Source organism: Pogona vitticeps, chromosome 4, assembly GCF_051106095.1.
Source record: "Pogona vitticeps strain Pit_001003342236 chromosome 4, PviZW2.1, whole genome shotgun sequence".
Classification (NCBI taxonomy): Eukaryota; Metazoa; Chordata; class Lepidosauria; order Squamata; family Agamidae; genus Pogona; species Pogona vitticeps.
Genome location: NC_135786.1, coordinates 36,540,972 through 36,566,219, shown reverse-complemented (window position 1 = coordinate 36,566,219; position 25,248 = coordinate 36,540,972). Strand labels below are relative to the sequence as shown.

The 25,248-nt window shown below is 39.6% G+C and overlaps 1 protein-coding gene across 7 annotated transcripts in view; it reads right to left on the bottom strand.

Annotated features, from left to right (window-relative positions):
• Nucleotides 1-25,248, bottom strand: part of UQCC1 (ubiquinol-cytochrome c reductase complex assembly factor 1) — a 59,564-nt gene that overhangs the window by 20,163 nt on the left and 14,153 nt on the right. For all 7 annotated transcript variants that reach the window (XR_013545073.1, XR_013545074.1, XM_078393309.1 and 4 more), the window contains exons 4-7: nt 22,638-22,745; nt 17,427-17,499; nt 16,788-16,845; nt 2,562-2,670 (exon numbers count right to left, since the gene is read on the bottom strand). Coding sequence is in view for 5 of the 7 variants with exons in the window: in XM_078393309.1 (XP_078249435.1) it covers nt 2,562-2,670; nt 16,788-16,845; nt 17,427-17,499; nt 22,638-22,745 (348 nt within the window). In the remaining 2 variants the exon portion in view is untranslated. The remainder of the gene's footprint in view (nt 1-2,561; nt 2,671-16,787; nt 16,846-17,426; nt 17,500-22,637; nt 22,746-25,248) is intronic.

Below are 25,248 nucleotides of genomic sequence, written 5' to 3'. Positions count from 1 at the left end.
CCCTAGCACCAGATTAAGCTATTTGATCAGAAAGATAATGTTAACATCAATTTTGTCTGCTAACTATATGTTGACAGTTAGCAAAAAAAAAAAGGTAGCAAGATTTCAGTTACCTCTCCAAAGTATTACCTCAATTTCAGTTTTGAGCAAAATTTCCTTTCAAAAGTAGTCCAATTAACTGTTAACTGGCTAAAGAGAATTTTCTTATACCAGTATAGCTCATCTTTCCATTCCATTTCCATATCAGATCTACCATCCCCGGTTGCTAAATAAACACTTCCTAACTTATATAGTGTAATACTCAAAACTGCTAGATCACATAAAAAAATAACATTGTTAGAATTGGTTGTTGTGGGTTTTTCGGGCTCTTTGGCCGTGTTCTGAAGGTTGTTCTTCCTAACGTTTCGCCAGTCTCTGTGGCCGGCATCTTCAGAGGACAGCACACTGTGCTCTGGTGTAGTTGGCTTGGGAGTAATTCAACGAAATTGTTAGAATTACTTTGAATTACTAAGAGCAGGAGCATCTTCATTTCCTCTACTTGCACAATGTCATATTGCACAACAGTTGTGCTCTTTAGGAATTGACACCAGGAGGTATGCAACACCCTGTGATATGAGTGTAATCCCCTTTTCTTTCAATGGAGCAAACTTGTACTTGAACAATGGCTAGCTGGAAATAATGGGAAGATCTGAAGACAGGTCATTACACTCCATTTGACATCAATTGATGTTGGATCCTGGCCTAGATTGCATCAGCTGCGGTCTCATTTTTTTACCTAGACACTGGCGTTCCTTAGCTGCTCTACCTGGACTAGAGTTTTCTTCCTCAATTTGCATAGGCAGGTAGAACAGACTACGTCAGAATGGAATGATGTTCTAATTATTAATTGTAGATATAACAATCAGAGGCTAATATTGTTGTTTCAAATAAGAAAATTCATACATGTTAGCCTGTTCATAGCCTGCAAATAAAGAGTCCCCACTGTGATTTTCAGGGATGCTCAAGCATGTGCATGTACCCCTCTATCCAAGAACTGGGAGAAGGACTTTTTATTTTGCAGTTAGGAACAGACGGAAAGTGGCAGATTTTCACACACTAAGTAAAAGGATTTCAACCAGTATCTTGAAGTATCTGGGGACAAAAAAGCAACAGACTTTTGCCCAGAAACTACTGACGTTACTGAATCGGTATTCTAAAACATTACAGAAAAGGGCAGACTGAATGATAATGGTCTTACCAGATAATTTTGAAGAGAAAATATGGAAGTATGGAAGTCTGAGTCAACCATAAGCCTGCTACCCAACACTGAACCCTCAATCATGAGCAGTTTTGGCTGATGTACAGCAATTTAACCACTGTGCCATGATGCTCTTTTTTATTTTTTAAACCAACCCTTCTCCCCCTCTTCTTCCCTGAGAGGAGCAAGACAAAGAATGATACCAACTTCCAAATTGATGTGAATGTCTAAAAAGACTGGCACTTTTCTATAAAAACCCTTGAAGTTAGAAGAACCCTTCTCCCTTCCCTGTAAGTGGTCCTGGCACTCTTCTCCCTTCCCTGTAACTTCATCAAGGATAAACACCTCCAAAGAAGTAGCCATAACCAGACACCATAATTAGGCCACAGCAGTAGCGCAGCATGGCAGGGGCAGGAGGAGCAACTGCTGTGTTTTCATGCCCTGTGCTTCATCTTGACACGTGTGGTGCTGGGTGATGAAGGGGAGTAGACTGCCCCATCGAGGAGAGAGACCTAGTAGGCTCATCAGATAGCCCTTCCTGAAGCTGGTGGAGGGCGTGCGGCTGCTACTGCTACTAATGCTGGGCAGCCGGAGGCATACGGGCTGGAATGGGGGTGCTGGGAGTCCATGTGGTGCTGTGCCTCTTCCTGGCTACTGTCAGGCTGCTGGTGGCGCTGAGCCTGGCCAGCAGCATCTTCGTGTTGGGCTGATGCTGGGAGCTGAGCGCAGCCATGTGGGAGCTAAAGAAGGTGGCAGGGGTGATGGGAGTTGGAGGCACAGCAGGCCATCCTCTGCACCAGCATGAGTTAGGCGAAAAGAAGCCGGGTGCCTAAGGGGCACTCCTATCAGGAACGGAGGGATGCTGTGGAAAGTGGTAGCAGCGGGTCCATGGGTTAGGAGGCACAATACTTGCCCTGGGTGCTGGCAACCCATGCTATGCCACTGAGGGCGGAATCTCTTGTCAGGTGACCAAATTTAATGCTTACTTCACATTTCATCTGCCATTAGCAAGTTAGAATTGTCTGCTACTCTGACAGAACTGTGTTAGGGGAATATATGAAGGATTGCATATTAGTCATTACAGTTATTTAAATAAGACATGAGAAATATAGATTTATCTTAAGATGGAATATATGATCAGCTATTATTTGTACATCGTAGTGAGAGTATCATCTGCTCACAGACACTGTTCTGAATATACTAAATAGCAAAAACCTGAAGGTAACACTCATCCATAGGCTGTCTTTACCTGAATTCAGATGCCCCGCCATTCTGACAGAGTGAAACAGGAAGATAACAGAATTGTAAGGCAAAGACTACTCACCCCCATGACCTTTCCACGTTGGAGAACATCCTCCCACATAGAGTAAACAATATATCGGCACATGTATTTTCCTGCTCTCCCCTCTTGCTTCATTCGTACTAAACACATCCTACAGAAAAGGAAAGGAAACAGGTCTGCCTTAAAGTTTCTGAAAATCTTAAGTGTAAAATTATAAAATATGAAAAGCAGAAAGTAAGCCAAAGGATATATTGTGAGTCCACATCCCAGACATACAGAGCAGGAATGTAGCCAGTTATGAGATAAGAAAAACCCAATTATCCAGCTTTAGTTGTATTCCCACACTTGTTTCTGTCAAAACGGTCGTACAAGGCAACCAGAATCTGACAGCACACTCTTTTGTTTATTTATTTTACACAGAAGAAAGCACCATTGTTTTTAAATGAAGCATACAGATAGATGAGTGTGCAAGACTGCAGCCTTGAGGCTACCTAAATTGGACATTTCTATATAGACCTATATAGGATTTAACTGCTAAAAGGGAAGTATAAAGTATACACATCATGTCCACATGATCTAAGGTGCTAGTAGCCTTCCCACAATCTTTTTCCATATACCACCTAAAAACTATAGAGAAGGTATGGCAGACAGAAAGGAGGTGGGTGGGCTGTGTGAATTCATGAACCAAAGTTACAGATAAACAAAACCATCTTCTTTTTTCATCATATAACAAACAAACAACACTCAAAGGTATACAGATACAGGGGGAGGGGGAAGGAAAACAAGGGAAAGTAGTTATAATAATACAATATATAATATAATCTTGGCTCCATGGTTGTGTTACAATATGAAAATCCATAACATATGCTATATTCTCTACTCATGTTTGTTTCTCGGCCCAATCATAATACATGTTTAGCTTTCTTTAATATATGTTCTCGGGTTCTCATGTAATGTAATTATTGTAATTATTATTGTAATTATTATTATTATGTAATTATGTAATTAATGTAATTATTATCATGTAATTATTGTAAGCCGCCCAGAGACCTCTGGGTAGTGTGGGCGGCATATAAATTAAATAAATAAATAAATAAATAAATAAATAAATAAATAAATAAATAAATAAATAAATGATGCCTCTGACAGGCTATCCGTTTTTGCAATATCCAATAAATTTTAATCAGCTCCTCCACCTTTGGATTTGGGCCCATTTTTGGGCCCAAATCAGCCTTGCAGCCGTAAATATGTGCAACAGCATACAGTATATTAATTTTTTTTATCAATAATTTCTGGCATTATATTCAGCAGAAACATTTCTGGTTTAAAGGCTATTTTTTGTTGTATAATTTCTAGTGTAACATCTTTTATCTGTCTCCAAAATCTTTTTACTCTATCGCATGTCCACCACACATGAAAAAAGTCCCAGGTTGCTCACCGCACTTCCAACATGAGTTGCTAACCCTCGTCGCCATTTTTGCCAATTTTACATGTGTAAGATGCCATCTATAAAACATCTTTAAAAATTTTTCTCTCATGTTTACTGGTTTAATCCATGCATAATTATCATTCCACATTCAAGTCCAATCATCTATGTCTATATTATAACCCAAATTTTGTACCCATTTAATCATCACTGCTTTCACTCTTTCATCTTCTAAATTACATTCTAACAAAACAGTATACATTTCTGTATAATCTTATCACTAGTATAGATCCATAAATCATCCACATGAACCCTCCCCTTCATAAAAGCTTATTATTTTGTCTTTTTAAAACCTTGATTCTAATTTTAATATCACCCACCAGTATGTTGGTAGGCACTTTTCCTTCAGCTCCTGTATATTTTTTAATTGTTGCTCTTTGGTTAAAAGCTCTTTATACATATATGTCACTTTTTTGAGATTAGTGAAGGTTGTGTGAAAGCTTCCAAAGGCGCTACCCATATCAGAATTTTTTGGTCTTTGACCTTGCCATACCATATATGTGTGTACTATCCTAATCAATTTTAAAAGTATTTGGTCCTCCAAAGTAGTCCATTCCTTTATCCAGTACACTGTACAGGCTTTGCAGTATACTAAACAATTTAGGTAAGCCCATTCCTCCTCTTTCTTTTAAATCCTGTAGGGCTTTAATTTTTTAAAAACATTTTCAAAATAAAAACAAATTAAAAATACTTACTATACAGTCTAAACCACCATGCACCCCATATACATGGGACCCCTTGGACCAATTATTTTAATAAGAACTTCCTTTCCAAAATTGTATTGATTGTTGTTTAGAGGCTTTCCCCATACCTTTCACTAATACAAATTGCAGTTTGCCCCAGTTTTCCAAATTTTCCTGTATTTCTTTAAGTATTGGAAATGTTTTAAGTATTGTCTTTCATCAAGTTAAAGTGGTGCCTCGCATAACGAGCGCACTGTTTAACGAATCCGGATACTGATGCGGATTTTGCGATCGCTAACGCGATCGCATACTGATGTTTCTTCGCATAGTGAGGGGGAACAGCTGTTCGGCGGTGGCTGGAACACCCAAAATGGCCACCGGAACACCCAAAATGGCTGCTGGAACACCCAAAATGGCCGCCGGAACACCCAAAATTGCAGCCGGGACATGGGGAAACATCGCAGAATGGTGAGTATTTTTGTTCTCTTTGTGTCTCATTTTTTGTCAGAATTTTTTTTTTTTTTTTTTTTTTTTTTTTTGGTAATTCAGTTTAAATCCTGATACTGCACCAAAGTTTTCAATTGTGGATATTAATTCTCTAATTGATTCCTCCAGGTTTTCTAGCAATAATACCAAATCATCAGCATAAGCTTGTAGTTTGTATTCTTTTCCTTTTATTCTCAATCCCCTAATTCTGTGATTTTGCTTTATTCGTCTGTTTAACATTCCTAATGTCAAGATAAAAAGTAAAGGTGATAAAAGGCATCCTTGTCTTCTGCCTTGTTGAATTTGGATCTCCTCCAAGATTTAGCCATTGACCTTGACTCTTGCTTTTTGTTGTAAATAAATTTACTCCACTGCCTGAAAGAAGCTTCCTTGAAGGCCCATCGTCTTTAATTGGTTCAATATAAAATCCCAATTCACATTATCAAAGGCTTTCTCTGCATCTAAAAAGATTAGCATAATTTGTTTTTTCTGGATGAGCTTCATAGTACTCCAATATATCTATTACTGTTCGTATATTTGCAGCCTATTTCCGTTCAGGTAGAAAAGCAGTCTGGTCTTTATGTATCATCAGGGTTAGCACCTTTTTCAGCCTGTTAGCCAATATTGAAGCAAAAATCTTATAATCTGCATTTAACAGGGAAATCGGTCTGTAATTCTTAATTTGATTCCTTTCCGTTCCTGTTTTATGTATTAGAGATATATGGGCTTCTTTCCATGACTCAGGTATTTTTCCACCTGTCTCAATAGCTTCTAACAGGGTTTTTTTTTGAAATGTTCTTCCTGGAAAGCTTTATAATATTCTGTCAGTATTCAGCTTTATAGTATTCTGCCATCTGGTCCAGGTGTCTTACAGTTTTTCTTTTTTCCCCCATGCTTCCATGATTTCATTCATTGCTATAGGTTATTTACATTTTTTAACTGTTGATCCGATAACTTTCAGGGGAGGGTTGCTTCCAAAAAAAATTTTTGTTACTGCAAAGGTATTTCTTTTTTCCTTATACAAATTGTAATAAAATCTTTGGGCTATTTCTTTAATTTTTTTCCTGTTTGAAGGTTTCCTTCCCTTCCTTATCTAGAAGCGAACTGATAATTGAGTTTTCTCTCTCTTTTTTAAATCTTATATGCAAGCCATCATCCTGGTTTATTCACATTTTCAAAGAAGTTTTGTCTTGCGAATTGTACTTTCCTTGCCATCTCTTCATGGTCAAGCAGAATAATTTTGTACTGTAATATATTTACAGGTACAGTATCTTATTTTTAAGTTGAACAACAACTTATTCTTCTTCATGGCTTCCATGAATCACACAACTGTGTGACTTGCCAGCTCAAACTATGATGAAGGAACGACACACAAGCAAATAACTACTGAAGTACAGAAGAAAACACTGCTCAGCCAAAGGAGGCATCATACTTAGCTTGCACATTCAGCCTGTAGAGTCGCAGAAAAGTAGGCGATCGGGAACATGTAGCTGCTTTACATATGTTTTGAATCTCGACTCCTCTTAAGCACTGGTTCTTAACCTTGGGTTACTCAGGAGTTTTGGACTGCAACTCCCAGAAGCCTTCACCACCAGCTGTCCTGACTGGGGTTTCTGGGAGTTGCAGTTCAAATGGATCCGAGTAACAAAGGTTAAGAACCACTGCTATAAATAATGCTGTCAATGTACTCACTGCCCTGCCCCCATACCCTTGATGACTGATGGTAAAGAAACTTTAGCTAGATCTATGCTAGTTTGATCATAACAACCATCCACTTCAATAAATGCTGGGAAGAAACAAATTGATCTTTCCTGTGACCATGGTAGCAAACAAAGGGTTTGACTATTTTTCTAATGTTTCATTTTACATAGGTAGAAGGTTGGTAAGTAACTACGGCTCTGAGGTACATCTTTAGGGATGAATGTGACAGACCAGATTTCTTAAAAAATAAAAGAAAACTTAGTGCCATGTGAAGTTTAACTGACTAAGGTGTGTCATGAATGGAATTAGTAAGCTGTTGAAATCTTTTTGATTTATAAGGATAACAGCATTTAGTAGAATGTTTCCTTGCAGGTTGTAAAATCATCTCTGAAAAGGATATACCCTCCAAGCTATCAGATGAAGTATTTTTATGTCTGGATGCTACATTTGATACCTATGGGATGTGAGAAGATTGCTCCATGTCAGAAGGTGTTTGTCTGACACCATCAGATTTAACATTGAAAAACACAACTGATGTGGCCACCACTGAGTCTATAAGATCATGTCAGATTTGTTGTGTGTGATTTTTTACTAATGTCCTGTGGACAAGGGAGAAAGAAGGGAATAGATGCAGAAGATACCTTTACCAGGCCACTTTCAATTGTCCCTTGAAGTGAACACATCTACAATTGGCATTCCCCACTTTTGAGCCTACCCAAAGAAGGGCAGTGGTAAAGAATGCTCCAACTACCATACAATTGCACTCATTTCACACACTAGCAAGGTTATACTCAAAATCCTACAAGGCAGGGTTCAGCAGTATGTGGACCAAGAACTCCTGGAAGTACAAGCTGGATTTTGAAGGGGCAGAGGAATTAGAGACCAAATTGCTAACATGTGCTGGATTATGGAGAAAGCCAGAGAGTTTCAGAAAAACATCTACTTCTGCTTCATTGACTACGCAAAAGCCTTAGACTGTGTGGTCCACAGAAAACTATGGTAAATTCTTAAAGAAACACGAGTGCCTTACCACCTTTTCTATCTCCTAAGAAATCTGTATGTGGGACAGAAAGCAACAGTTAGAACTGGATATGGAACAACTGATTGGATCAAAATTGGGAAAGGAGTACGACAAGGCTGTATATTGTCCCCCTGCTTATTTAACTTATATGCAGAATACATCATGTGAAAGGCTGGACTGGAGGAATCCCAAGCCGGAATTAAGATTGCCAGAAGAAATACAGTGGTGCCTCGCTTAACGGGCGCCCCATTTAACGATGAAATCGCATACCGACGAACTTTTTGCGATCGCTTTTGCGATCACATTGCGATGTTTTAAATGGTGAAAAATCGCTTTGCGATGATCGGTACCCTGTTTCGCTTAACAATCATCACAAAGCGATGATTTTTTAACAGCTGATCGGCAGTTCCAAAATGGCCACCGGGTAAAAAAAAAATGGCCGCCCGCTGTTTTCTGGGATGGATTCCTTGCTTACCAGGCAGCGAAAATGGCCACCGTATGGAGGATTTTCGCTTAAAGGTGAGTCTGAAGCCCACAGGAACGCATGGAAGGGGTTTCAATGCATTCCTATGGGCTTTTTAATATCGCATAGCTACGAAATCTCTTTGCAGCGATTTGTGCTGCACCGATTATCGTCGCTATGCGAGGCACCACTATATCAACAACTTGAGATATGCAGATGATACCACTCTGATGGCAGAAAGTGAGGAGGAATTAAAGAACCTCTTAATGAGAGTAACAGAGGAGAGTGCAAAAAATGGTCTGAAGCTCAACATAAAAAAAACTAAGATCATGGCCATGGGCCCCATCACCTCCTGGCAAATAGGAGGGGAAGATATAGAGGCAGTGACAGAGTTCTTGGGCTCCATGATCACTGCAGATGGTGACAACAGCCACAATATTAAAAGACACCTGCTTTTTGGGAGTATATCTTTTCATGTGACAAGAAATGGCACTTGGCTACAATGTAAAACAGTGAATATACAGCTTGTATAACAGTGTAAATGTATAGTCGCCTCAAAATAAAACAACAAAGCCATGGATGTCTAAACCGCTGGCAACAAAAGTCAGTACACCCCTAAATGACTATGTCCAAATTGGGCCCAATTAGCCGTTTTCCCTCCCTGGTGTCATGAGACCTGTTAGTGTCAAGTCTCATATGTGAAGGCGGAGCAGGTGTTATCGCTCTCATTCTCTCAGACTGGTCACTGGAAGTTCCACATGGCACCTCATGGTTATGAACTATCTGAGGATCTGAAAAAACGATTTGTTGCTCTACATAAAGATAGCCTAGGCCAGTGGTTCTTAACCTGGGCGATAATGCCCCCCAGGGGGCGATTTCATTTTTCAGGGGGGCGGTAGAACGAAAAGGGGCGGCGTGGGGGCGCTGGAGCAGAAGGGGAGCAGTAGGGGGGCGCTGGAGCAAGCCAAACCTGTGAAGATGGCTGCAGCCTTTTTACAGTGTGCATGAATATATATTTTCCTCCTATCTTAATTTAGTTTCAGAGTTTTCGTCTTGAAATTTTTAGTTCCTGCATTTTATGCCCTTTTTATATTTCTTTTTGAGTCTTAAAATTCGCTTGCAACTAAATCATTAAATGTTACTTTTTGGGGGCATTTCATTTTCTTGGAATTGAATTTTGTTTTCAGGGGTCATTGGATTTAAGTGTCTTAAACAAACAAATAAACAAACAAACAAATAAGATATAATAAGAAATAAGAGGGGGGCAATGATAACTTCCTCAATGGCTCAAGGGGGCATTTCTTTCAAAAAGGTTAAGAACCCCTGGCCTAGGCTATAAGAAGATGGCCAAACCCCTGAAACTGAGCTGCAGCACGGTGGCCAAGACCATCCAGCGGTTTAACAGGACAGGTTCCACTCAGAACAGGCCTCGCCATGGTTGACCAAAGAAGCTGAGTGCCCATGTTCAGCATCATATCCAGAGGTTGGCTTTGGGAAATAGACGTATAAGTGCTGCCAGCATTGCTGCAGAGGTTGAAGGGGTGGGATTCAGTCTGTCAGTGCTGAGACCATACGCGCACACTGCATCAAATTGTTCTCCAGGGCTGTCATCCCAGAAGGAAGCCTCTTCTAAAGATGATGCACAAGAAAGCCTGCATATGGTTTGCTGCAGACAAGCAGACTAATGACATGGATTTCTGGAACCATGTCCTGTGGTCCGGTGAGACCAAGATAAACTTATTTGGTTCAGATGGTGTCAAGCGTGTGTGGCAGCAACCAGGTGAGGAGTACAAAGACAAGTGTGTCGTGTCTACAGTCAAGCATGGTGGTGGGAGAGTCATGGTCTGGGACTGCATGAATGCTGCCAGCATTGGGGAGCTACAGTTCATTGAGGGAACCATGAATGCCAACATGTACTGTGACATACTGAAGACGTGCATGATCCCCTCCCTTCTGAGACTGGACCGCAGGGCATTATGCCAACATTATAACGACCCCAAACACATCTCCAAAATGACCAGTGCCTTGTTAAAGAAGCTGAGGGTAAAGGTGATGGACTGGCTAAGCATGTCTCCAGACCTAAACCCTATTGAACATCTGTGGGGCATCCTGAAACAGAAGGTGGAGGTGCGCAAGGTCTCCAACATCCACCTGCGAACCTCCTTTCGCTCTGTGATGTCATCATGGAGGAATGGAAGAGGACTCCAGTGGCAACCTGTGAAGCTCTAGTGAACTCTATGCCCAAGAGGGTTAAGGCAGTGCTGGAAAGTAATGGTGGCCACACAAAATATTGACACTTTGAGCCCAATTTGGACATTGTCACTTAGGGGTGTTGCTGACTTTTGTTGCCAGGGGATAAGACATCCATGGCTTTGTGTTGCGTTATTTTGAGGGGACAGCACATTTACACTGTTATACAAGCTTTATACTCACTGCTTTACATTGTAACTTAGTGTCATTTCTTCAGTGTTGTCACATGAAAAGATATACTAAAATATTTCTGACATGTAAGGGGGTGTACTCACTTCTCTGATATACTAAATAATATATTCTGGGGTTGCCTGCTAATTTCCATAATCTAACCATATTAAATTATTAACCTGAGATATTATATCAACTATGCATCTCATTTGATTAGCTATATAGTAAAGTTTCAGAATTGATGCTTTTGAATTGTGGTGCTTGAGGAGACTCTTGAGAGTCCCCTGGACTGCAAGGAGAACAAACCCATCCATTATGAAGGAAATCAACCCTGAGTGTTCACTGGAAGATCCTGAAGCTGAGGTTCCAGTACTTTGGCCATCTCATGAGAAGAGAAGACTCCCTGGAAAAGACCCTGATGTTGGGAAAGTGTGAAGGCAAGAGGAGAAGGGGACGACAGAGGACAAGATGGTTGGACAGTAGCACCGAAGCTACCAACATGAATTTGACCCAAGTCCAGGAGGCAGTGGAAGACAGGAGGGCCTGGTGTGCTCTGGTCCATGGGGTCACAAAGATTCAGACATGACTTAACGACTAAACAACAACCAGAAAAGTTTCAAATTAGAAGAACCTCATAATTTAATCTTCTAGTTCTTCTGATGTAATGGCCTTTTTGAATGAGACTCCACAGCTCTAATTCCTATAACATTTAATTCAAAGGTTCTGGAGCACAATTTGCAATAATATTTGTCTTTGTCTTCAGCAATTGGTGCCAGCCGTGGAACAAAATTAGCATGAAGTCTGATATCCAGTCACTGCATATTAAAAACTATCCTAGTAAATGCTTTTTTCATAATGTAGTTTCAGATACACCCTTGCACAAAAACACCTGCCTGATATCATGATATGTGTGTGTTTAGTCGTTTAGTCGTGTCCGACTCTTCGTGACCCCATGGACCAGAGCACGCCAGGCCCTCCTGTCTTCTACTGCCTCCCGGAGTTGTGTCAGGTTCATGTTGGTTGCTTCGCAGACACTGTCCAGCCATCTCATCCTCGGTCGTCCCCTTCTCCTCTTGCCGTCACACTTTCCCAACATCAGGGTCTTTTCCAGGGAGTCTTTTCTTCTCATTAGATGGCCAAAGTACTGGAGCCTCAGCTTCAGGATCTGTCCTTCCAGTGAGCACTCAGGGTTGATTTCCTTTAGAACTGATAGGTTTGTTCTCCTTGCAGTCCAGGGGATTCTCAAGAGCCTCCTCCAGCACCACAATTCAAAGGCATCAATTCTTCGGCGGTCTGCTTTCTTTATGGTCCAGCTCTCACTTCCATACATCACGACAGGAAAAACCATAGCTTTGACTATTCGGACTTTTGTTGGCAAGGTGATGTCTCTGCTTTTCAAGATGCTGTCCAGATTTGTCGTCACTTTCCTCCCAAGAAGAAGGCGCCTTTTAATTTCAGGGCTGCTGTCTCCATCTGCAGTGATCATGGAGCCCAGGAAGATAAAATTTGACACTGCCTCCATATCTTCCCCTTCTATTTCCCAGGAGGTGATGGGACCAGTGGCCATGATCTTAGTTTTTTTGATGTTGAGTTTCAGACCGTTTTTTGCACTCTCCTCTTTCACTCTCATTACAAGGTTCTTTAATTCCTCCTCACTTTCTGCCATCAGAGTGGTATCATCTGCATATCGGAGGTTGTTGATATTTCTTCCGGCAATCTTAATTCCGGCTTGGGTTTCTTCCAGTCCAGCCTTCCGCATGATGTATTCTGCATATAAGTTAAATAAGCTGGGGGACAATATACAGCCTTGCCGTACTCCTTTCCCAATTTTGAACCACTCAGTTGTTCCATGACCAGTTCTAACTGTTGCTTCCTGTCCCACATATAGGTTTCTCAGGAGACAGATAAAGTGGTCAGGCACTCCCATTTCTTTAAGAACTTGCCATAGTTTGCTGTGGTCCACACAGTCAAAGGCTTTCGCATAGTCAATGAAGCAGAAGTAGATATTTTTCTGGAACTCTCTGGCTTTCTCCATAATCCAGCGCAAGTTAGCAATTTGGTCTCGAGTTCCTCTGCCTCTTCGGAATCCAGCTTGTACTTCTGGGAGTTCTCGGTCCACATACTGCTGAAGCCTACCTTGGAGGATTTTGAGCATAACCTTGCTAGCGTGTGAAATGAGTGCAATTGTACGGTAGTTGGAGCATTCTTTGGCACTGCCTTTCTTTGGGATTGGGATGTAGACTGATCTTTTCCAATCCTCTGGCCACTGTTGAGTTTTCCAAACTTGCTGGCATATTGAATGTAGCACCTTAACAGCATCATCTTTCAAGATTTTAAATAGTTCAACTGGAATGCCATCACCTCCACTGGCCTTGTTGTTAGCCAGGCTTTCTAAGGCCCACTTGACTTCGCTCTCCAGGATGTCTGGCTCAAGGTCAGCAACTACATTGTCTGGGTTGTCCGGGATATCCACATCTTTCTGATATAATTCCTCCGTGTATTCTTGCCACCTCTTCTTGACGTCTTCTGCTTCTGTTAGGTCCCTCCCATTTTTGTCTTTTATCATGTTCATCTTTGCGCAAAATGTTCCTCTAATATGTCCAATTTTCCTGAACAGATCTCTGGTCTTTCCTTTTCTGTTATCTTCCTCTATTTCTTTGCATTGTTCATTTAAGAAGGCCCTCTTGTCTCTCCTTGCTATTCTTTGGAAGTCTGCATTCAAGTTTCTGTAACTTTCCCTATCTCCCTTGCATTTTGCTTCCCTTCTCCTCTCTGCTATTTCTAAGGCCTCGTTGGACAGCCACTTTGCTTTCTTGCATTTCCTTTTCTTTGGGATGGTTTTCGTTGCTGCCTCCTGGACAATGTTACGAGCCTCTATCCAAAGTTCTTCAGGCACTCTGTCCACCAAATCTAGTTCCTTAAATCTGTTCTTTACTTCCACTGTGTATTCATAAGGGATTTGGTTTAGATTATACCTGAGTGGCCCAGTGGTTTTTCCTAATCTCTTCAGTCTAAGCTTGAATTTTGCTATGAGAAGCTGATGATCAGAACCGCAGTCAGCTCCAGGTCTTGTTTTTGCTGACTGTATAGAGCTTCTCCATCTTTGGCTGCAGAGAATATAATCAATCTGATTTCGATATTGCCCATCTGGTGATTTCCATGTATAGAGTCGCCTCTTGTGTTGTTGGAAAAGAGTGTTTGTGATGACCAGCTTATTCTCTTGACAAAACTCTATTAGCCTTTGTCCTGCTTCGTTCTGAACTCCAAGGCCAAACTTCCCTGTTGTTCCTTTTATCTCTTGGCTCCCTACTTTAGCATTCCAGTCCCCTAGAATGAGAAGAACATCTTTCTTTGGTGTCAGTTCTAGAAGGTGTTGTAGATCTTCATAGAATTGTTCAATTTCAGTCTCCTCAGCAATGCTGGTTGGTGCATAAACTTGGATTATTGTGATGTTGAATGGTCTGCCTTGGATTCGTATTGACATCATTCTATCATTTTTGAGATTGTATCCCATTACAGCTTTTCCCACTCTTTTGTTGACTATGACGGCTACTCCATTCCTTCTACGGGATTCTTGTCCACAATAGTAGATATGATAATCATCTGAGCTGAATTCGCCCATTCCTGTCCATTTTAGTTCACTGATGCCCAGGATGTCGATGTTTATTCTTGCCATCTCCTGTTTGACCACCTCCAGCTTCCCAGTGTTCATAGATCTTACATTCCAGGTTCCTATGCAGTATTTTTCTTTGCAGCATTGGATTTTCCTTTCACTTCCAGGCACGTCCACAGCTGAGCGTCCTTTCGGCTTTGGCCCAACCACTTCATTAGCTCTGGAGCTACTTGTACTTGTCCTCCGCTCTTCCTCAGTAGCATGTTGGACGCCTTCCGACCTGAGGGGCCCATCTTCCAGCGTCATATCTTTTAGCCTTTTGTTTCTGATCATGGGGCGTTCTTGGCAAAGATACTGGAGTGGCTTGCCATTTCCTACTCCAGATAGGATATCATGATATAGTAGAGATATTTGGCAGGCAGAACTTTTCAAAAAATGCAACTAATTTTCTGGGTTCCAGAAAGTGAATAAACAGATGAGCAACAAGGAAGGAGGTGGAGTTTAAATGTTTGCAATCTAGGATAAGCAGACAACTCTCATCTGCATATCAAGGAAAAGAGTTAGAGAGCTTGGTCTCTATGAATTCCAGCAGGAACAAACAATCCTATTTGCATATTTCACTTTGCATGGTTAACAGAAAGTGCTGGTTGTCTGTGAATTCCATCAGCAGCAAAACTTATTTGCAACTTAGTTCTGGGTTTTGCAAAAGACAAATCTTCCATTCCATATACAATCCTGACTCCAATAGAGGTTTATCTCTATGTTAAGCTAAATGTATGCTGCTTTAAACTAGCCTTGCTATTCAAAACACGTTGACCTGGCAAATCATACAGGGACACTGCTCAGTGGCAAAAGACAGGCTGGTTGTTGGGACCCTTCTCTGGCCCTTCCCAGATGCACCTCTTTCCAGTTCCCAGAGGTGGAGCTGGGAAAGAAATAACTGGGAAAGGCCAGAGGAGGGGCATCATTAAGTTGCACTTGTATTCTACATCACCTGCCACAAGAACAGATCATTCTTTTGCAGAAATATGATGAAAGTCCACTATGTGGGCATTTATCTTACACTTTTCCTGACATTTCACCAGTTTCCCTGAGTTTCCCTGGTCAACATCTATTTTCCTGACTTTGCAGAGAGTGGCAACTCTGTCTAAGCTACTTTCCATTTTCCTAAAGCATTTTCCATTATTTAAAACTAGCTTACCTTTAATAAAGCATATATAAATTATTGACAATCCTAAATGATCCTTTCATCTCTAGCCAGAAATAATGGAGTGCCCATGTGAAGAATTAGCTTACCAGTTTTTGGCTGAAATTCACTAGTATATGAAATATACTTTTTCTAAGTTTCTGCTTAAATATTTTTATTTATAGCTTTGTCTCTTTCAGAGCTACTTTTGGTGGCTTTTATTAAACTCTAAAAGATATTGTTCCCCATTAATTTCATTTCAAATTTAGTTACATGCCTATACAATAAGGCAAAATCAGTCCTTATCACTTCAATATTTCACGATCATTCTTTAAAGAGATAACTCTCACATGGGTACTTCTTACATCGGGAATCTTGGCATCTTTAACTTGTGAAGTATTCCAAAGTTTCTCTTTTTTAATGTCTAATTTAGCACATGCTAGATATTATTATAAACAGTATTTCTTCCAAGATTGTTATGCTATCACCTAGTGCTTCATTTTGTTAAGGCCAGTTATTTCTGACACATAATTTTAAGCTGGTTTGAGCTACCTGCTTTCATTCATTCACACACCTTCGTGTCTTCTGGGTATCTACGTTTATTAGTACGATCAAATCTACTGCCACTAGCTTCCCGAGAGTCAGGCAATAAGAAGACATGATTTTCTTCCAACTGCTTCAAGTGATATATCACTTTGACCTTTTCTAACATGTAACTTTAGATGAAAAATTGATTTTGCCTAATTATTTTTCTTGGCCAGGTGTTTAGCATATGAAGGGAAAACTCACTTTCTGAGGTGTTAAATATTCTACATGTAACCAACTTGGCATTCACTTAATCTTTAGGTACATTTTAGAGGTGCAAATGCAAATGTCAATGGAATAATTTGTTAAAGGTTCTGACAAGCAGCAAGTCAAATCACACACATTCTCACAATTCAAACCACTTTTACGTAAATGTAAGCTTTTCCTAAAACAGCTAAATAAGAGAGCCTTCCATTCAGTGTGAATGAAGCTTTTAGAGATACTCATAACCATATCCTTTCCACTATTAGACTTCAGAAACTACTACAAATATTAGGGTTTTTGACCTTCATGAAAAAAGTTAGCATGATCAAGTTCAACATTTCTGTCACTAGTAGAGACAGGCTTTTCCTGTGATAGGGATAATGCAGCACACAAACATCTATCTTTTAAGTTTTACTCACCAGACATGAAGCTGTGCTACTAAAAACCAAGAGTTCAATGTGTCAGGCAGCCGAAGTCCTTTAAAAAATGATTTGTAAACATATTCCATTATTTGCTTCACTTAAACTTTTTTTAATTTAAGGAAATTCATTCATTGGGATCCATGCACTACTCCATTCAAGATGAAAAAGGTAGTTGTGTATGCACACATAGTAGGTGATTTCTCCCACTGAAACCCCTTATACCTCATAAGTTCTATAAAGCTTGGGAGGCACTGGGGAGGAGAGCTACCACCACAAGAGGAAGCTGAAAATCCCCCATATATTAATAGAGTGAAGACTACAAACAAATGACTGTGAAGACTAACATTCTTCTACTTCTTCTATTTGATTTAAGAAAATGATGACTAGACATGAATGACTTCTTCCCCCCCCACCCCCCCGATTTCAATATGCAATATTGTGGATTTGTGCTGGCTTTGTTTCACAATCCTTGTTTCTCACGTGAGGCAGAACTGCATGGTCCTATACACTAAATGTAAATTCATACTCAAGAGTAAAGAAGGAATATTTGTGTGTTAAATTCATGATGCAGCATATTTTTCTCCTGCAATAACCTAGGGATGGGGGTATAAAAAAGGAGTAAAACTGAAAACTTACTGTTAAAGAATTCTTCATAATCTATTCTCTCCACACAACATGTGTACATGCGCAGACCTGCTATTTTGATCTTCTAGAGAAGAAAAACATAAAATTTCAATATTCACAACTTGTTGATGTTGCTACTTTTATCAGTTAAACAAGAAATTTTGGAAATCAAAATGCTATATTTAGGGGCTAGGACTGGATACATATTAGAAAATATAGTTACTTCAAAAGTTACTATGCAAAATGATCCACATTCTTCTGCATGTGTACTATTTTCATTGATGCTTAGATAAGATTCAACCCCTAACCTGCAATATTTGACATTAGGTCAGTTAAGACATTATATAGATTTCAGAATATTCATTTGGACAGCTTAAACCAGATTAAACTTCAGTTTATATAGACCAACTGCTCAAGAACTATGTTATAGGGTTTTTCAAATCAGTTCGTAGATAATGTTATGAGCCTGTACAATTTTAAACAAAGAAGAAGCTGAAAGCATAATAGTCTTCAGTCTCAAATCTGGGAACAAACATGAGCAGGGAAAACAAACAACAAAGGCCCAACAAAAGAGGTGGCCATGAAAATTAAAAAGCTGTTTGCAAAATACTGTACATAAAATGTTCAAACTTAGTAACAGCAAAGCAGATAATTATGGCAGATGTGAAGTATTACATGTTCCAGGCCTGTTGCCTCACTTGCTCAAATAGAAAACTCACTTCCTTACCACAGCTCTTGACTAGTGAAAGAGTGTTGTGGAATTAACTTGGGCCCCAACCTCTCTCCACCCACTCCAGACTAAGAAGAAGCCCCTTGTGTGTCACTCCAGTGCTATGCAAGGGGAAAGGCCTCAAATGAGATCAGGTCCTCAAGGAGACAACAGTTCCTTTGTGCTAGTGCTGGAAGCTGAGCCTGATGCTGTGTTCAGCTGCTAGATTGGGCTCTTTAGTACACTTCAGTTAGCTAAACATTTGACTGGACGTTAAGTAATAAAAGAGCTTTCAAGAGTCACAGAAGCACCTAAAATTTGGGGTGATACCTACTGACATTCTTGTAATACACTATGGCAGTGAAAGCGATAAGAGTACATGAATTACAATCCCTGGCATCTTTGGCTGAAAGACTTAAATAGCAGATAATGAGAAATTGCTACAAAAACTATACAGACCTACTGTCAGACTGAGAAAACAACACTACACTAGACATACAAACAGCCTGCCTATAAGATAACTTCCTATGCCAGTCACAGATCAAAAGACACATAAAGAAAGTGGTGAGCACAAAAAAAGAGACAGAAATTTAGAATCGTGAGCATTATAGGGTGGCAGAAAAACAAATAAGATCTAGACTTTTTAAAGAGTAAGGAGGATAACAAGAAATTAAAGCAATTATTTTTGCTTATCAGATATTATTTATTTTAGATGAAGGCAGAAGTGATCTATTTGGCTTTATATTTCTGTTGGGAAAACAGTTTACAATTCTACACACAGAGTTTGTAGGAAGACAAGCCTGCGTGTGGATGACCTGATCAATATACTGAGATAAAAAGCCCCACTCTTTGTTTATGCCGAGACAGATAAAGCTCGATTTCTTGATATATTCTTGTTCAGCTGTTTCCCTTTGAAATCTGCCTTTTAAGTTCTCCTGCACAGGACTGGGCACTATTGCTTTAACAGCTTAAAGGGTGACTTGTTTATCTTACTTTATTATCACCAGAATGTTTATGCTAAACAGCACTTTGAAAAATTATAACATGCTTCAATAATGCAATTGACTTTTTCTGTAAGTCATTTCATTCTGTTCTAGCCTCAGCTGAAATGTACTAATTAGCCCAATCTAGCAGGTGAATACAGAATCAGAACTAATGGGGATATAAACCTGTGGCCTAAGTATTGTACTTATTATATCTGAAGAAGTAAGCAATGTCCACAAAAAATACACTCAATAACACTTGTTAGTCTTAAAAGTGCTTCAACACTCTGTTGTTTTTTTCAGTAGAGTAATACTGGCACTTTATTGGAAAAAGAAATAAACCCTTTACCAAATGCTTACTCATATTTACAGAAACATACAGATTACATCAGGCAGGTGAACTATGATACACTTAGCATGAACTCAAGATTATGCTAAAGCAGAGCTAGCTAAAAAGCACTTTTCAATTTCTCAGATTTAGACAGTGGTTTAGATACAGTATTTGGTTGTAGAGTCAGAGGTTGGGAATTCAATCCTCCACTATGCTTTCAGTGACTAGAGCCAGCCTGTGCATGCTTGGGCAAGTTGCACAGTCTTAGTGTGCCCCCAGAAGAAGGAAATGATAAACCACTTCTGAATACTCACTATCTGGAAAAACCTGAAAAGGGTCATCATGTGATAACTGACTTGATAGCACATGATAATAATGATGATAATACATGCTTGCTTAGAAGGGCACAACTTCAACAGGCTTAACTCCTAGTAAAAATGTTTGGGGTTGCAGTCCTCATTCCAGTTTAAGCTGTGGTAAATGCATTGATATTTAACTTTCCACAAGGCTGTGTTGTTTTTGCCATCCTTCTGGGAATTATGTTAAAAAGCAAACAAAACTTTAAGCTACAGAAGTAGAGAATCATTTGCTTAAACCATGCTCATGACCCAGGGTTCTGTCCCAGGTTGTCCCAGCTTTCTATCCTTCAAAGGTCAGTAATATGAGTACTCAACTCGCGGGGGGGGGGGGAGAGAGATGTGTAGCCTGCATAATTAACTTGTAAACTGCCCAGAGAGTGCTTTATGTGCTGTGGAGCAGTATATAAGCAACACACTTTTTGCTTGGCTTTAATGCTACAGTGACTGCCAGAAAGGCAAAGAAGTGGGTGCTGGGTCAAATAAACTCTAAGCTCCCCGTAGAAGCCAAAATGACTAAACTGAAGCTATTGTACTTTGGGGACCTCATGAGAAAACAGTCACTAGAAAAGACAATTATATTTGGGAATGCTGAAGATATCTGGAAATCACTCATTCATAGAGTCATCATCAGTCAGCACATAGCGACAACAAACAATAGACTACCTTTATGATGAAGCCTGAAATAACTTCATCCAGTACAGTAGTATCATTATGGGCATAAAAAAAATCCCTAATGCAGCTGTAGACAGATGAACACTACATATTTTCTCTGGAAAAATATCTCAAAGCACTGGTGCATTTTAATCCAATTTTAACACTTCAAGTCACCTTCCACCCTGTTTCACTTAATAAAGGATCACATTTCCCCAAGCAGAGGAAGTAGAATGGTAAAGTCTTGGGTTTTGCTTCAGTCAAACTTTTAAAAGTTTCTAACAGCTGAGAAAAACATAGATGCTGTACTTCATTTAATGTTAAGAATTTTACTGCTTCCTAGGTGAGTGTACTACTCATCACTTATTTTTAACAATATTCTACCACAAAATATTTTCCTTTACATAAATCATACTTTTGTAGACTGAAGACACTTCACATAACAGATAACAACTAAGTAACAGTAATATTATATATTGATTTTTAATATGAATGTTTAATTCAGGATTTTTAATATATATTTTGACACAATGGCTAAAAATAGATAAACGACATAAACAACAGTTTGACAACATAAAAACAGAGACATTTAGGGTACTGAGCATAATGTTTTCTGAAACAATCAAAATGCACAGTTGAACAATGCCTTTGAAACAATCAAAATGTCACAAAAGAGTATATAAACTTCAGAGTACTTCTTTATGGCTAGGTCAGGCCATATAGGAGGAAATGGGGAAAGAAACATAGTCCAAAATTTAGGCCAGATGATGACTGCACAATAAATGAATTATTCATTTTTGCTGAACTGTGCCATTTTGATATTGTTTTTCACAGGCCAAAAATATATATTTTGCACCTTCAAGAAGATCACATTATAAATGGAAGGACTGACATAAATAGTAGGTCTGATGGCTATATAATTCCAGAGATTTAAAACTGGGGAGTTATGAAGACAATATACTGGAGAGTCCAGAAAAAGCACACAAATTTTAAGCAATGAGGGTGTCAGTAGCCAAAATAGCTTGATGGAAAGAGATGGATTTATCACTTCCAGTCTGCTGAACAAGTAAGTGTAGGCTTACTTGTGAACATTGACCACAAACACTGCTGTAGGTGCTTTTTTACTTTGAGAGCTGTGTCTAATACTGTGTTCATTATGTTAAAGAATCCCACTTGTTCTAACCACAGTATCTCTGCTCAATCCACTGGTTTTCACAAACATACTAAATTAAAAGATTATTAATTGAAGCAGGTGTAATAGGGCCTCTTGGTGGAGCTTCAGTCAAAGCAAGACAGAGTATATGCGGTTCTTGTGAGCCACATTCCCTGACAGTGTCCTAAAATAAATCATACAATGTTGGCAGTAAGAACATAATAATAGTTACAAAATCTTTCCCCCTTGCTTTCAATTAATTCCTCTTACAGGATCAAGAGGCTAATCAAATCAGCAATTATAGAAATGGAATTTTATCATGCAGTATCACTTCATATGTACAAAAAAAAATCCATGCAGATAGTACTTTTTAAAAAAACAGTCAAACAAACAAAAATGGCCTTGGTACTGTTGAAGGAAGAGAAGGACCCCAAACTCTAGGAACAGAAGATTAATTTACCTACTGTATAGAGATAAATCACTCCACTTCAGACTTAGCTCCACTTGCCATGTATTAAAGCCCACTGCGCACAAATTGTGCATTCAGGAGGCAGATGTATGAAAAAAAGCCTCTCAATAGCTTTTAGGACAGATTATTTATAGTATGATATAAGCATTTTTATATTTTAGGGATATTATTTATATAATTCCATTTTCAATTTATTCATTTATTTTTACCTTCCAAGTAAGTTGTCTGGGGGAAGAATGATTGTCATTTAGAATAACTATTATAAACCACTCTGGAACCAAGAAGGACATCAATGATTTTCAAAAGAAAAAAAATACACCTGCCACCAAAAGACATAGAGAAAACTCCCAGCAGTGAGTTCATTATTACAGGGCTAATACAGTATATATCTTTATGCATTATGACCTAGGGGCAAGTATTACTCAATTCAATAGAACTTCAGCAAAGACATATACTAGACTGCATTATAAAAGACATTCAACAATCTTTGGAAGATGGAGTACAAACTATTTTTGTCCCCCTCCAATTTAGGGCAAATAAAACACAACAAGAATATTGAATATTTTACCCATCTGCTATATTTTAGTGGTCCTGTGAAGCCCATTGCTTCTATTATCTTTGTGAAAGGGCCTACTTTCTCTTCAGATGGCTGTGCAACATCTTTAGCTGTAAAAACCTATAACAAAAATAAATAAATGTATTAAGAAATATCTTCATTAATCCAGAAAGAGTTTTCTGCATGTTAAAGTTATGTTCACCTCTGAAGGCCATTTCATACACTGGTATGAAAAGAACATTGCTTTCCTTGACTTCTCTATGTGTGAAGGGGTGGGATTGACATTATGTTGCCCTTCCCTTCTTGACATAAACAAAAAGCCTTATTTGTCCATGGCCATCTCCCACTCCAAAATTAAATAAATTAAGAACAGTGTGTTACTGACATAAGACTATATAAAAAGAGAAAAGCATTGCTTGGAACAGCAATTCTCCGCTCAAACTGATGATCGGACCAATCAAAGATACGTAGATATAGGAATGAAGGCTTCGATTTCTAAAGTAAATAGCCTGTGAGCAAGGTTCCCTCTAAGCCATGCACGTGCACATGCAACTCTGCCTCCCTCCATGCAGCTTTCTTCCTCCTCCACGCAGCGATCATTTTATTAAAATGATCCCCTTTTGTTCCAGTCGCAACAGAACCCGAGGCGGGGGGCAGAGTTATACACGTGCAACACAGGGGCAAAGTCGCAAGAGAGAGAGAGGCTGAAAATTAGAGGGTATGTTGTTTGTGAGAAATAAAACGCTGTACTGTATTCATGTTAAACCTTATTAAACATATTACTGGTACCACATTTCTAAAATGTTCGTTTTCTGTCCGAATTAATAAAATATTCATTCCTGTCAAAATTGGAGAATACAAAAATGAGGGAGTACACACAATCACAAAAGTCTAAGCAAATGAAAAAATGATTCAGCAGATTCATGGAGAGGCCACGATGAGAGTCTGATGATCACTTCCTGAACTTACGGTTTTTTTCTTGTGCAGTTCTTCAGACAAAACTGTTAACTCCTGTTTCTTGTTGGGTAGGTATTCTAAGACACCTTTACTATGTCCACAAATAGTGTAATACCAGTATTTCATAATATATGAATTAGTAACTTTGTAAACTGTGACATAAGAACTTTGAGTAGTTTATATATAGTATTATTCTCCATTACTACAATGGAGTAGTGTTCTCCATTACAAAAGGCTGTAAAAAACACGTTACTAATGGGATGCTAAGCCTCATATAAGCTGTTCTGAATGATCACATTCACTGTTCCTAAAAGAAAAAGAAAAAGAATCTCTTTGGTTTCATCAAAAGCGCCGAAACTTTCAGAGAGGAAGAGCAAATTAATTCCTTGCTACCAGCAGACCAAAAAGGTTAAGTAATGCTAGACAAAGCATATCTGACAGTGCATTTTTAAAATACACTCCTTAAGAATGTTTAATTTCCTGCCATTTAAACAATACATGCATGAACTTCCAAGATTTCTGCTTAACAGTCAAGACTCCTTCATTCATTTCATTTATCTCATCTGTCTCCAAATAAAAGGACTCAAAGCAGGTTACAGAACATTAACACATAAATGCAGCAAAAATACAATAAATAACGATCTTCAAAAAAGCAGGTAAATGTATTAACTTATGAAAATACCTGTGTAAAGGAGTGCTAGAGGAGAGTGTGCCGTCTCCTGAACAAGAGAGGGCTACAGACACACCCGGAGGGAAACAGCGTGTGGCAGAGAGTAAAGAGAGAGAAAGCGCGGGAGTAAGGGCGCGAGCGTGGGAAGGCGGGAAGTTTGAAGTGAGCTTGGTGGAGGAGGGAGCGAATGTGATAGGCAGAGAGCAGGAGCTGTCAGTTTGGGAAGATGACATAAGAGAGAGTGGCGAGCGACGTTACTAGGTACAGTTGGAATTGTGGAAGAGAAAGGAGGAGCTGGAGAAGCTGAGGGAATATGAAAGGGTTAAGACCCAAGAGCTGTTAAGAGATTTCCCTCACCTGCAGGTAGGAGGGCTGCTACCTGATCCGGTCCCCCAAGGGAAAGAGGACCTCTGCATACAACCACTGGAATGGGTGATGATTATATTCCCAAAGAACCAGGGACGTGGACGAAAGGTGATCCGTCCCAACGCAAGACATAACACCCCACCTCTCGAGGGCGACTGGGCAAGGCACCCATGTTGTGGGACCATTTGTGCAGTAAAGAGCGCCTCCCTGAGGAGCCCCAATGACGCCGAGAGGTTTGGTCCTGCATGCCTCTAGTTTCGGCTGGCAAAAGAACCACTTCAGAAATGGACAGTTTGGGCTCGTTGCCAGAACTAAGTTTATTGGAACCTTTGGTTGAGAATGTTGAACCGTTGGATGTTAATAAAACAGAAGTTGTTACAGTTAAGAAGACGACTCCGCTCCTTATTCCTGATTTAGATGAGGGACCCTCACCCCCTGCCCGTGAACCCATTCACAACCTGCTAAACAACAAACAGCTAAAACTATCTAAAATATGTTAGAAAAGGTAAAAACAACAACATCCCCCTTACATTCCCCAGCTTGACCTCTCGGGAGGCAGTTCTACAGTCTGAGAGCAGGCCCCAAACATCTCCTTTCTAATGTCCTGTAAGGTAAGACATGCATGTGAGC